Raw genomic sequence first — 14,281 nt, 5'->3', positions numbered from 1 at the left:
TGCCACTGCAAGGGATTTGGAACTGTAGTCTCACCCATGGCCGAGGTCAGAGAGCCAGGCTGGGCCAGGGAGGGGGTGGTGAAGGCTGGATTTTCCCCTAGAAATGAACAGTGGGGCCACCGTGGATGTGGGGGAGCTGGGTTAGGGTGCAGAGAGGCTCAGGGCCTCTCTGCCATCTGGGGGACTGCCACCTGCAGTGAGAGGCGTCTAGGCTGTGTACCAGCCCCATACACCTTGCAGGGGGACTTGTCCTCCCTCCCATTCAGGTGCGGCAGGGCAGGGCCACCCGCTTTCTCAGTCACCCTTTCCCTGTGGACTCACCACGGGCCCCTGCCTCTTCATACTGAATGAGTCCTCTCTCCTTAACATTTAAAAAAAATATTTTTAAATGTTGAAATAGGGTCTCACTATGTTGCTAAATTGCCTGTGCTGGGTTTGAAGTTGTAATTCTCCTGCCTCAGCCTCCCAGAGGCAGCATGCTCGGCACCATTGAGATGTAAAAATTGCCAGGGGGACCATCTCCTAGATTCAGATCTGCTGTGGAGACCTAAAAACATCACTCCAAATACTCTTTGCTATGGACTGGATGTGTGTACCCCCAAATTCATATGCAAAAGCCCTGACTGCTGTGTGACTGTGTTTGGAGATGAGGCCTTTTGGGAGATGAGCAGGGTTGAACAAAGGGTCCTGACCCTAGATTAGTGCCCTTGTTAGAGGAAAAGACAGAAGAGATCTTTCTCCCACCATATGAGGACCAGGCAGGAAGGTAGCTGTCTGCAAGCCAGGAAGAGAGCCCTCACTGGGACCTGAGTGGGCCAGCACCTTGACCTTGGACTTCTGGTGGTGTTTGGTTCCTAGAGCCTGAGGTGACTAAGACACTCTCCCTACTGACTTGAAAGATCCCGAGCTGACGGGCAAAAGTTCCTTCAAGTGAGCCTCATAAACTCCAGGACACGGAAGTGGCTGGTGGGAGGACTCTACCCTGTGAAGAGTTTCTCTATCTCCCTCAGGTTCCTTCCATGGCTCTCAGAAATAACAGCCCAGTGAACCTGAGTGCTGTGTTTCATCCAAAATCAACACACATGCCTCTGAGAAGCGGGGAAGAGAAGGACTTAAAAGAGCAAAATACATTTTAGTAAGATAAGAGGAAGCCTCGCTATGAAAACCCTGGGTTTCTCCTGCTTGGATTGTTCCCTGAGTGGCTTTCTACATAACCCCTGACCACAGGGGACTTTTGTGGCTGCCAAGAAGAGGATGTCCACCACCCTGAGCTCTTAGTGTGCAGAAATCAAACAGAGATCTCATTACTACTCTGGAAGAAATGCAAGGACCCATGTGATCCTCAGCGCACACAGGGAGGAGCCAGGCACAGGGATAGGTGGGCTGAGAACTGGAGGATGGGGCCCTTGCATCCCAGGCATCCAGCTCAAGCCTCCAGGCCCACACCTGGGGGACACCGGCCAGTGCACATCCGCAGGCCTTCATGGGTGTCTGACGCTGGCCCCTGAACAGAGGACCAGGTGTATCTGCTCCTGAGCGTCCTCAGAGCCTGGCACAGGGCCTGGGGTGGATCATAGGTTTTCAGTAACTACTGAATGAAGGGAGGACAGGTGGGGCCTGTAGCTCCCCAGTCCAGGATGGAGTGCAGCAGACCTCAGTTCACCCCTGGAGAAAATCCCCCACAACCCAGTAAGCTTCTCTCTGGGGTCTTGACTGTCCCCTGTTCTATGGGGCCCTTGCTGGCCTGGTCTTCTGCAGCTTGGGCAGGAGAAGGCGTGATTGCCCAGCTGGACTCTTGCATGTGCACATGTAGCCCTTGGTGAGTCTCTGCTCCATCAGGCCTAGTTCACGAAAGTCTAACTTGCCTGAAGCCCTGGAGGAGGCGTCACAGCCCTGAGGGCCCAGGGCTCCTGATCTCAAAGGACAGATGAGGCAGCCTTGGCCAGACCTGCCTCTTGCCTGATCACCCCCAGCCAACCCCCAGCTCAGCACAGAGAATGTGCTTGCTGCATTTTCCTTTGGCCTTGCGTAGAACCTGGGATCAGGCACCCAGGGCTCCTGCTTCTGACAGAAGCAGTAATGGAGAAGGCTCAGCCTCATGTTGTCATGGGAATGGCAACATACTCAGAACCAAGTCACTTAAAGTACAGCTTTCAAGGGAGAATAAGACATTCTTCAGACTCTGAGTTGGGATGCTAACACTCACCTGACCCTCCCTCCTTCCCTACCTTCCTCGCTTCCTCCCTTCCACCCACTACTATCTAACCATCATCATCTATCCATTCATCCATGCATCTGTCTGTTCTTCTGTCCATCCATCGTTAATTTTGGACTATCCCATGGACCAGGCCGTATACACCTTGCTGGGACATGAAATTAACTGGGGTGGGCACATTCCAGGTAGAGGGAAATAGTTGGGCCTGGCCCACAGAAGAAGTCAGTAAATATTTCTTGAATAAATACCTGCCTGAGATAGTCCAGCCAATGTGACCCTCAGGTAAGCCATCCTGAGATCAGAAAGGCAGCCAGTGTGGCTGGAGGTTGGCGGGGGGCGGCGGGGCCGGGGGAGGGAGTTCAGCTTAGGGTAGAGGGGCCTAGGATTGAATCCAGCCAGAAGGGGGTGGCTGGTATTCACAGAGGAAGCACTGTTAGGTGGAGGAAGGGCATTAGCCAAGCAGCAGGGGCACAGGGGAACAGAGGGGTTTGGATTCTGAGGCCACAGTTGGCCAGGGCAGGTTGTGGAGGGGACTGTTTCTCCAACAGCATTGGATGGGGGAGTCCTACAAGTCACAGGGTCTCAAATGCCAGATGTTACACTAAAAATAACCAAATATGTAATTTTTGTCCTAAACCAGATAGCATCTTCAGCTGGGTTCCCGGGGTGGGCAAGTTGTATCAAGCACCAAAGACTTAAAAACACGTATGAGGGCTGGAGAGAGGTTGAACACGAAGGACATTCCATCCATAGAGGTTCCTGGGCCCTGGGAGTTGGGACAAGGTCACCATTGTGAAGCTCTCCAGGAAGCTTCTACACCTACCACCTGCAGACAGATCTGCAAGGGAGCGCCAGCGGGGTCCTGGAGGGCTGTCCCCGAGGGAAGATTCTTTGGGCAACAGGGAGTGGCAGAGGTGCACTTTGGGTGGAGGCTGGTGCCCAAAGTGGGCACGTGTGCGGGAGCCAGGAAAGAACCTCCCTACATGTGGGGGGCAGGAGGAGCAAATGGTTGGGGATGGGGGGGTGGCTGTTCATGTAGGACAGTTTCCTAGGGAGCCCGGGGGGAAGGAGAGGGAATCCCTGGTCCTGAGCGAGGGGCTGGAGAGTGGGAACTGAGACCGGAGCACTGGGGAAATTAGGACAACAGCCGGTAAAGAAGGACAGGATCACTTACTGTTCCCCAAAGAATGTTCCTTGGGACACCAGCTCAGAGACTTTTCTATTCAAAAAGCCTCCAGGGCAGGCAAGTTTGAGAAATACTGGGTTGAACACCATGAGGCAGGATGCCCCAGGGTGCTGCTGGGGGCTGCGGCTCTCTGTGCACCTGGCCACCATGGGTCCCAAGTTTGTTCACCTGAAGTAGGGTGGGATTAGGCCAGATGCCTTTAAAGACTGCTAAAGTTACAGGCATGGTTCACACACCCTGGGAGGCAGGGTTTCTCTCCCCTAGCCGGGTAGGGTGGAGAAAGGACCATGGAAGGAGCAGGCTCCTTTTCCTCTCACACATTAACGATCTCCTGCCAAGCATGGAGGTTAAGACTTTCTTTCCTGAAAATGAGGGAGAGGAGGCAATGATCCCATAAATGGCCACGCTCAACACCTAGAGCAAGCAGCCCAAGGGAGTCCATGCAGGCAAACAAATCAGTTTCCCACTCTGCCCAGATGCCAGCCCACTGCAGCCCACGGCTCCAGGGCCACCCTCTCCCTGCTCCACAGCAACTTACCTTCCTGTCATTGAACTCAACATTATCCCCTTCGTAGTCTCCCTGTGAACAAGAGGGAAGGAGAGAGCTTGCTGTGCCACGTGACTTCTGAGCAGCTCGCATTCATAGCATTTCAAAAACCCTCTTGGGCTGGGGATTTAGCTCAGTGGTGCTATGCCTGCCTCACAGGTGCAAGGTCCTGAGTTCGATCCCCAGTACCGGAAAAACAAAAACAAAATAAAACAACAACAACAACTCTCTAGCTACCCTCATCCACACAAATTGAGACAATCCCAGGACAAGATTTCACGCAGCATGTGTCCTTCGTCAGGAGTGCCACCCAGGTCCTGTTGTTGCCTGTCCACCATCAGGATGCCCTGAGGCACCTCCTCTTGTGACAGAGGGTTGTCCAGAAGACCCCAGGGGAAGATACAGCCTTGGAGAGAAAGGAGGCTTCTGGGGACAGGAAGAATTACACCAATCATGTGAACCTGGATTCTACTCCTCGAGTCTTATTCCTAGACCCGCCCAGGTAGTGTCTCCCCCCTTGAGCCTCAAATACACCAAGAGGGGTGATACGTTATCTAGACCAGTGCCCCCAACTTGCCCATTTTACAGATGGAAACACTGAGGCTCTGAGAAAAACCTGACTTTCCTGAGGACACAGAGCTAAGTTTGACTCACATCCAGGTCTAAGTTCAAAGGAAAAGAAGAATGTAAAAGTTGAAACAGAGCCCGAAATGTCAACCTTTGATGGAAATAACTACGGAGAAGCAGCAAGAGAGAGGCTCTGTGCAGTTTGAATGTGGCCAGGCCAGCTCACTGGTCTTGAGAATCACTTGGCACATAAAGCTCTGGGCCTCTTGGGGGTCTGCTGGGGGTCCCCTCCATTCACTAACAGCCTTCATGGTCCTACAACCCCTTGCCATGTCGGGAAGACTTGGCCATGTACCCAAACAAGACACCTAACGCCAGGGTCTCTGAGTCAAGTGCTCTGAAAGCAGTGTGGCCTGCTGCTCCCTAAGTCTTTAGGGCCCTGGCTCCTTTATTCCCAGGGTCCTCAGCCACAGGGCCCTGCTCCTTTGGGTACATCCCAGCACTTCTTTCCATGAATGAGACAGCCTCACACCTCCAGTAGTGACTCACACCACAGGTCGGTTTGCTGGAGACCTCGAGGTAGGCATATGCCAACCAGGAAGGAAGCCAGAAAGCCACTGAGCAGCCACCAGAAATGTCAGTCCTCTCTGCAGCCGATACTCTAATTATGAGAGAGCTGCTCAGGGTCTCTCACAGAGCGTGGGGCTCTTATACCGCACACCATTCCAGCAGCGGCTCTTCTGGCTGGCTCCCAGTACCTGGCTTGGGAGATGTGCTTGCTGAATGAATGAATGAATGAATGAACGAACAAACACACACAGTGGGCAAGGGGCTGGGAAATGCCATGCAGACAGCACAGGTGAAGGACAAGAGGAGGAACCAGACTGGGGACGCAGAGCAAGCGCTGGGTAGTTAAGGGTGTGGGGCGCACACGGCTGGGCTCAGAGGGGGCTGCTCCTTCCGATGTTTAAACATCAGCGTTGGTCCTTAACAGGGTGGGTACCCTGCATGGACAGAAAATGCCTTATTCCCAAGAGACTCAGAGAGCCACAATCCAGTTTCTGGGCTTAACTCTTTGGCTGTGTCCCGAGGCAAGTTGACCGAGTGCCCCAAGTCTGTCTCTCCATCTTTAAAGTGAGACCCCACATCGAAGGCTTCCCCGTGCCTGGGCCAGGTATGATGCTGGCTGGGGAGGAGACATTTCCCTGTGTGATCCTGGAGGTGCTCTGGGGGGATTGTGTCGGACAATAGTGGGTCACAGAATGGATTCCTCAGAGGAATGCAGAGCTGAGGGCCAAGATGATGGTGCATTTGGCCTCCACGGGGGGAAGAGGCAGCGGCACTTCCAGAAAATGGAGAGGCAGAGTGACAACCAGGAACTGCTTTTGTCTCTGGCTCCCCCTTGGGGGCTGTGTTATCTCCGACAAGTTACTAAGCTTCTCTGAGTCTCTGTGTCTGTAACAAATGAAACAAAACTTGGCTCCTACTACACACAGAGCTCTGCACATGCACAGTAGGTCCCTGGAAATGTTGATCTCTCCCCTTTCCCTTTTGAGACTTAAAGGGCTGACTCCAAGCAGGCAGGAGGCCCTGAAACACGTGGCTTCTGTGCCCCTACCTCTTACCAGGGATTACGAAGGTGTCTTTGTGGGCCAGGGGCATCAGAAGCACCACGCAAGGAGGAGGAAGTCAATGGAGCCAGGGGAAATGGAAAAGGGGAGATGAGGCATGGATGCTTTTGTCTGCTGGGCGGAAGCAGGGAAAAGCACTACAGGTAGGTGATACAGAACGTGTCCAGACGCAAAGCCCAGTCTTACAGTGCAGAGATGGCCCCAAAAGGGAGGCAATAGGGTGATACTGGCAGATCAGCTGAACATCTTTCCCCACAGACCGTCTGGGCAGAGCACCCTGTGCCACCTGGCACCCATATTGGCCTAATCTAGCCTCTCTTCCTCAGAGCCCTTTCTTCTCTGTTCTGACACTACTGTTGCCTTGGTAATCAGACAGGGCAAGATGTCCCAACCCACAGACAGGGACACTGAGGCTCAGGGAGACCAAGGGGCTGACTCTGCTCAAGGCCATAGAGAGTAAGTGGCCAGGCTGGACCCTGGGCTTCCTGACTCCCAGACCCATCTTCTTTCCCTTCAGCCTCTGGGTTCCTAGTGTTTGCCATCATTTGGAAAGTTCCAGAAAGCCTCTGTCTGGGATTCCCACAGTGCTCAGGTCCCACAGCCTAATCCCTGATCCCAGTGCCCTGCTGAACTCTACCCCCTGTTTCCACAGAAACAACAGAGGACAGCATCATCATTTCTCTTTCCACCCCAAGCCATGGCCTTGGGCTATATTTGTCAGGGGGAGACCAGTGGGAGTTGGAGACTCAGCTCAGGAAGCTGGCTACTTGCTCTGCAGAAATATATACATACAGAGCCCTGGTCACTGCCAGAGCCCTGGGCAGGACAGACAGGAAGGGGCAGGGTGGGGTGGGGCTGGAGTGGAAGCCAAGCCAGGGAAAACACTGCATGGACCTGCTGGCTGCAAGGTGCCCATACAGCCAGTACAGTACACTGAGATGCTTCGTCTCAGGGGGACTGTTCTGCCAGCAAAGAGGGGCCTGTGTGCAACTTCTCAGCCCCACACAGGGGAACAGGGGAGGCCTGTGTGCCGTTGACATTTACCGAGACAGCCAAGCAGGAAGCCATAACCACAGGATAATTGCAGCTCCCAGGGAGTGTGGCCCATGGGGATCTGGGGAGTCAAGTGACAGAGACAAAGGGTATGTCAAGGTTACTCACATCGTGCAGCGGGTAGGCGGCCGAGTACACGCCATTGGCCAGCAGGCTTGTGATGCCTTAAAAACAGAGGCAGAGAGAGATTATGCACTGGCCAAGTCTCCTGTCCCACATCTGCCAGCCAGAGCTGCTGCAGGGCGATCCCCATCACTAAGAGTTTTCTCTACTCGAAACACACTTGGCTACACAGAGCCCGCCACCTTCCTGGGGTCCTTCCCCGGGGATGACGCAGCGGGGCAATTTATCTATCCACTAGGAGATGATAAAAACATGCTCGATTGGCAAGACTAGGAAGACACAGAGGAAACCCCAAGAAGAGACTCCATCTCGGAGGAAGGAGGTGTGGGCAGCCTGTGGCTGAACTTGGTTGCCTCCAGTCCTCCGATTCACCAGCTACCCCCACCTGCTGGAGGGCAAGTCTGCAGATTGGAAAGGTGGATTTGAAGTGGTTAGAAAAGCTGAATCATGAGAAGATGTATGGATGGGAAAATTGATGGTGTCAGAAAACACACATACAATTTAGAATTAGATCTTAGGTTGATTGGAAAAGCCGAAGAGGAAGCCCCACACTTACCGTGTTTCCCACATTTCCGCCTTTTACTTAGAAGGGCAGAGTCTTTCTTTCTTCCCTCTCCTTGCCCTGTTTATACATCGGCTATTAGTTACATGGAAGGGCCTCGAAGAATCAAAGCTGCATGGGGTGGACAAAGCGCTGGAGGATGGTGAGGGGCTCCCGGCAGCCCAGGGTTCCTGAGCAGGGGTTGAGGGCCAGGCCTTTGCTTGCTGGCCCAGGGCCTGTGCTGGGCACGTTATAAAAATAATCACTTCCACACCTGCCAGTAGTGTGGCTGTTGCACCCAGCCCTGGAGGATGGTTCTGGAAAAGGGGAAGGAGAGCCGGGCCAGCAGGGGAAGGGGTGCCTAGGAGCTCACTCTTGCTCCAGCACATCCGGGGCCAGCACGGTGGAGGAGTTTCTCTGAACCTCTGCCTGGTGGAGGCAGCTTTCTAGGTGGTAATTGTGTCCGATTTTTCACAGCAGCCTGGGCAGCCTTGACACCGCCAGAAAAATGATTTCTAGGAACCCCTTAAAAATAGACCATCTCCCTGGTCAGTGATCCAGAATGGCCAGGGATGCTCAGGAATCAAAACCAGAGGAGAGGGAGCACTTGGCGTAAGCCACACATGAGTAAAAAATTCATCTGCACAAAAAGTGGACCTAGGGTGGGATCCAGGACCATAGGCCTCCTTGCTATTCCTAGAATGCTCCTAGGGTAGAGCTGCCACAGGGTCTTTGCACAGACTATTTTCAGCCGGCTTACCCTTCACTTTCTTTAAGTCAGCCCAAATGTCCCTTCGCCAGAAAGGCCTTACGTGATCATGTCTCCTAAAATTGCCTGAGTCCCCCAGACCCTCCTCATCCTGCAAAACTATATTCTGATTACCTATTTAGTATTTGTTTCCTTCCCCTAGAATGTAAATCCCCTGAGGGCATGGAGCCCCAGGCCCTGGGACAGAGCCAGGCTGGGGACAGGAGTCCAACACTTCTTGATGCAAGGTGAATGAATGGATGTAGAGGTCAGCAGAGCTCTCGGATGAGCTGCCAGCATGGAGTAGGGCTGTGGAAAAAGGGCTCAATCAACTGCTCTGTCACTCACTGCTGGGAAACAGCCCTGGCAGGAAACTGGTGGGAACCAGCATCAACCTCCCTTCCACAGGGATGACCCGGAACAGGGCATCAGCACCCGCCACACAGCCCCTACCCTGGATCCTAGAGATCTTCACCACAACCATACAGGTTTTCAAGGAAGGGACCCAATGGGGAGACTGAGGCCCAAGACCCAGCCTAGGGAACCACAAGTCCTCCCCACCTCTGTGGGCATGACTCAAAGCCCCAGCTCCTGAGTGGCCTTCCTTCCCCACCAGCCTCTTTGGAGCAGGACCTGCCCATTCTGGAGGCTCTGGCTCTGTCTGAGGCAGGCCAGGCTGATGAGGACAATTTTCCTGGCTCCTTCCACCCCTGGGCGGCCTGCACTCTCACTGACACAGGACATGAGTGTAGAGATTTCATGTTGCAAGGATGTCCCTGCTGCTGACCCTCAGCCGCACAGTCAGGGCACAAGCATCCCACAAGAAAGCTGGAGGGTCATCTTCTCCCTGCAACATGGCCAGTCCCCACGGGTCCCTGCATTGAGGCCTGCCCTCCTTTTCTGGTGTAACATTGTCCCCTCCAGGTGGCACATGGGTCTCCTGCCTGCAGACCCCACCTCTTCCCAGGCTGCTGTTGCACGATCCCAGCCTGGCCACTGCAGAGGCTTCTATGTGTGATGGGCACCTTAGGCCTCCAGGCAGGAGAAAAGGGGAGGAGGTGAGGCCTGGGCCAGCTGGGCCTCTGTAACCTCCTGCTGTCGGCAGCCCACACCCCTAGCTGCAGCCATGAACCCAGCCAGGAAGGATCCCATCCACAGTTTTTTGGGGGATTCTGTACTGGACTCAAAGAACCTAGTGGGGATGGTTTTACGGCAGCTTCCGGGATCAGGGTATCAGCACACAGTATTACCTGGCTGGGGGCGCTGCTTTGAGCAAGCCCTGGGTGGGAGTTTCACTCTCTGAGTGGGCTTGGCTGCCTACACCCAGCTGCGGGAGCTGCTGCTTCCCAAAGCCTCAAAGAGATGCTTGGGCTGTGACCCCTGGCAGGACCCCTGGCTCCTTCCCACTGGAGTGTCAGGGTCAAGAGAGTCCAGATCCCCAGAGTTACTTCCCTCCGCGGGACCCTGTCCATGGCTCACAGACGTCTCCCACAAAGTGAAGGGCACCTCTGTGTTTAACAGTGCCGGGCCATAAATCCACCCTGGCCCTGGAATAGCTTTCCTTATAGCCATCCAGCCCTCCTGTCTGAAACAGTTACAAAGGCTTCAATCAAAACGCTTTTAAAAGCTCCAAATGGGCTGCCCACCTCCCACGGAGATGATTTGGAGGCAGATTACCACTCGGAAACTGCCGCTGATCTCAAGCCCCAAAAATGTCCTTACCCATGCTGTACTTGGCTTTGGTACATGTCGTTCTTTTCAAAATTTCATAGACCTGCAGAGAGACAAGGAGGGGTGAGCAGTCGCTCATGGTACCTCTGGCCTGCAGCAGGCATCTTGCTGCAAAGGTACTGTTCAGAAGTGACCCACGACAGCTGCCCACGCTGTCCCAGAGAGGATGCTTCTCAGGAGTGGGCTGTAAGCTTCGGATTCTAGCAGGGTCGAAGGCCTGAGGCTCCTAGGAGTAAACCAGTGAGCCTTGCAGAGTCCAACCCTTCCTTTCCCACAGCAGGACAGAGTGGGGCCAGCCAGGGCACAGTGGGTGGGTGTCCCCTGGCACTCTACTGGAATCCAGCACCATAGCTGTCCATGCACTCTGAGCAGAGGGTCATCATCCCTTTTTGCTGAGAGATGAGCAGGAAGAGCAGGAACCCCTGGACCCAACCCAGAGTGTTCCAGAAGCCTGCGGGACAGGGCGGGGCAGGTCTTGGGATTCCGTGTGCCACACTGTGGTGGACAGTGCCTGGCAGAGCCCTCCTAAGGGAATATTGCCCCACCCCAGGCACCAAAATGAAACATTATGTCTGGAGCCTTGGTGGCAGAATCTGCTTGCTCTGACTGCCGGCTCCATTGCTATGATCTTGGATAAACTGCATCACCAACTGGGCCTTAGTTTCACCATCTGCAAAATGGGACATGACTAACCAGCCCCGACTTACAGATGCACATTTTAGTGCATGCAACTCTGCCTGGAAGCCTCGACTGCTTCCACTCCCTGGGCAAGGCCAGGGTCCCTCCCGTGGCCACCAGGCCCTGCCAGCCTCTGTCTTGTCCTCTTGTCTCCCTCCACCCCACTGTGAGTGACCCCAGTCTCCTCTTTCTCTCCAGTCCCTCTCCTGCAGTCACAGGGTCTCCACACTGGCTGCTCCTCCTGCCAGAAGCGCTCATCTCCTCCAGATCTACATGGCTCTGGGCCGCCTTAACCAAGGATATGGAATTGCCCTATACCTGTCTGTTGCTGTCCTCTGACCCTGCTCTCTGTCACCAGCTGCCCTCTCCCTGCCCACTGGTCTCACACACACAGCTGGTGCTCAATAAATATCTTCTTGGTAAAGCAATGAATCACTCACTCCGTTATTCTCACTGACTCTGTCCCTGTCACCCTCCAAATCTACCCGGTTGCCTTGTCCTGACCTTCTGCTTCTCCCTTAACTACTACTTCACCCTTCTTGTACACAGTTACAGCCCCCATTCATGACCACCGCTGTCACTTCACATCTGCCTTACTTCTGCTCTTCCACGGCCTGCTCCCAAAGCGATCATTCTAGAACAGACCTGACCACAGCCAAGCCTCCGGTGGCTCCCTAGTGTCTATTGGGCAACCATTTAAAACCCAAGACCAGCACATCGGGCCCTTCCCAATGGGTCTCTGACTCCTACCCATTGTACATTGGACAGCCCCAATGCCAGGAGTGTAGTGGGTCTGTGACAGCCCCACACCTGGGCCTAGAATGGCCTCACCCCAACTCTGGATGCCATCTGATTTCGAACACCACCAGGCCTGGCTACCCAGGGGCAAAACTTTCCACCACCAATGTTCCTCTGGAGCACATGGTGGCTTACAAATTGGCTTCCATGGACCCTGGGTGACAGTGCCCCTCTCCTCTGCCCGCAGGGGTAAATGGAGTGATGGATCTTTCTCTTGGTATCTACAGGTCTGAGCAGAACCCATTTCTCTGACTTGGTGGTCACAACAGCCATCACCTGGAGACCAGTTGGATTTCAGAGCAGATTCCCCAAAAGATGGCATCAGAACATCAGAATTTCCCATCCGCTTACATCCCCTATACCTCAGCCAACCCTGATAGCAGGAAGGAATTTACAAATTTGCATCCAGCCCCGGGTGCACTCCAGGAGCCCCAGAGGATGTAAAGTCGAGGCGCCATACATACTGAAGCGCGGGTGAGCGACTTGGATTACACAGATGGCTACCCAGTTCTCCCCTGTCACAATGTCATAGAGGTGACACAGTTCAGGTTAACACTGTTGTAGTTCTCCAGGGCTGGGGATGTAGCTCAGTGGCACTGTGCCTGCCTGGCAAGCGCAAGGTCCTGAGTTCGATCCCCGGTACCGGAAAAAAAAGAAAACACTGTCATAGTTCTCCCAAGCGGCCAACATCTGGGTGGGTTGGGGGCCTCTTGTGGACATGTTAGCCCCAAGCTCAGCTGTTTTGTCTGTGTTCCTTGTTGCTTATTATCATGCGACCTAATTGCTAAAATTAGTTACACCATTAATAATAAAAAATCACAACAATGACTTGGTACCTGGCATAAGCCCACATGACTAACCCAATGGAGGTGCACAGATGCCCACTGGGGGGCAGGCCAGAATTGTCCTTGTCCTGATACAGGTGGGAGCCTCTCCTGAGGTCACAAGGGTGGAAGGGGCAAAGGGCGGATGGGACTCAGACCTGCCTGTCCTGGCAGTAGCAGGAGCTCCTGATGACATGGCTGCCTGTACCATCCTCCTCCAGCTGGCCACATGCCAGTCTCGGGACAGAGGTGATGAGGGGCATTAAGTGAACCAGGCTGACATCCTCTGAGCCCTGCGCAGCTGCCTGGCCAGGCAGTGCATTCTGAGTAGGTGGAGAGGACGACAGCGTGGCTTGGCTGTCAGGTTAATTTCTTGTTTAGATAGAAATTGGGTCCTGCACCACGCACAGCCTGGCTTAGCTGGTGGACAAGTTGGCAGCCAATGGATAAACATTAAGTCAGTACCTTAAATAGAGCAGGATGGCCTGGTCAGATTTCAAACCTTGGTTTGCTCACCTGGTAAAGGCCTAGAAACAGACCCTCACCCAGCACCTCCGCCTCCACTGCCTGGCCCTCATCCTATGCCTGCTTGCTCAGAAATCTGGCTGGGGATCCAACACAGATGCCCGTGCAGTCTCCTTTGGGAGCCAGTGTGAGATGTGGGGGACCCTCATGGGCAAGGCACACAGCTGTAGTCACTGAGGGTGGGGGGAGTGCACTGAGTCCCTCCCCTCCTCCTGGCCTTCCTGTGGCTTTGTTCTTTCTCATGCTCTTCTTCTTCTGAGCTGGCTGGGCCTCAGCTGTCCCCTGGGCTGGTGGCTGCCCTCTCATTTCATTATTCTAATTATTTCTGTCGAAGACAATTAGAATCGGCTTCTACCCTGGAGGAGTTTCACCGAGATGAAATTATCCTCGGTGTCCCTAGGGCCACCCTGCTTGCTGGTGAGGTGATTCCAAGTGTGATACTTACTACTGTGCTCCGGGTCTTGCTGTCGAAAAAGGAGTCCTTATCAGACAGGTCGAATCTATTGAGACATGGGGGAGGAGACAGGACATTCACTGGAGGCAGTTCTCTGGGGTTCCAGGCCCTGGGAAGTCACCCTGTCCCCAGGAGCAGGCACCGTGCAATGGACAGAACTATGTCCGAACACCAGGCATGACCCGCCCATCCCCACACATATGGAACAGTCTGTCTCACTAGTCCCCACACCTGGAGGAGCTGAGACCCATGATGGTGGGAAAAGACCCCGGGTTCAAGTGTACCCTCCCTGATGACATCCTCAGCAGGCAGCTTTTAGAGTCAGCGCAGTCGGGGAAAGGGAGAGTGTCATTCCACCACAAGAAGACAGTTCTGATTCTGAAAACCATCTCCCTGGAACTGCCCAGTGGTTTGGGTCTTGATGTCTGGGGCGGGGCGGGGGGGCGGGTACAGACTGTCTGAGGCTTCCTGAGGGCAGAGGAAAATCTCCAGAAAAGCCACTCACTCCCCAAGGCATTAGGAGAGAGCTGGAGGGTGGCATGGGGCCTGGCCAAGCCAGGGGAGGGGGTGTGAAGGCTCTGGAAAAGGGCACAGCTCTCTACTGCCTGGGCCGCTGTTCTAGACAGAGCTGGTGGCAGGAACTGGGCAGGGAGTCACTTC

At 54.2% G+C, this 14,281-nt stretch overlaps 1 protein-coding gene across 12 annotated transcripts in view; it reads right to left on the bottom strand.

Annotated features, from left to right (window-relative positions):
* The window catches only part of Ano1 (anoctamin 1), a 175,144-nt gene that overhangs the window by 61,813 nt on the left and 99,050 nt on the right, over nucleotides 1-14,281 (bottom strand). For 8 of the 12 annotated variants that reach the window (XM_004852162.3, XM_087205446.1, XM_013074944.3 and 5 more), the window contains 5 exons: nucleotides 13,613-13,667; nucleotides 10,334-10,385; nucleotides 7,879-7,944; nucleotides 7,308-7,363; nucleotides 3,940-3,981 (listed from right to left, as the gene is read on the bottom strand). In XM_004852162.3, the coding sequence (XP_004852219.1) occupies nucleotides 3,940-3,981; nucleotides 7,308-7,363; nucleotides 7,879-7,944; nucleotides 10,334-10,385; nucleotides 13,613-13,667 (271 nt within the window). The remainder of the gene's footprint in view (nucleotides 1-3,939; nucleotides 3,982-7,307; nucleotides 7,364-7,878; nucleotides 7,945-10,333; nucleotides 10,386-13,612; nucleotides 13,668-14,281) is intronic. The other 4 variants (XM_021264455.2, XM_021264459.2, XM_087205445.1 and 1 more) reach the window with 1 other exon arrangement.

Source organism: Heterocephalus glaber, unplaced genomic scaffold (assembly GCF_053883595.1).
Source record: "Heterocephalus glaber isolate CG9 unplaced genomic scaffold, H.glaber_assembly_v1.0 deba00000594, whole genome shotgun sequence".
NCBI lineage: Eukaryota > Metazoa > Chordata > Mammalia > Rodentia > Bathyergidae > Heterocephalus > Heterocephalus glaber.
The sequence above is the reverse complement of the archived record's forward strand: the minus strand, read 5'-3'. Positions and strand labels throughout refer to the sequence as shown.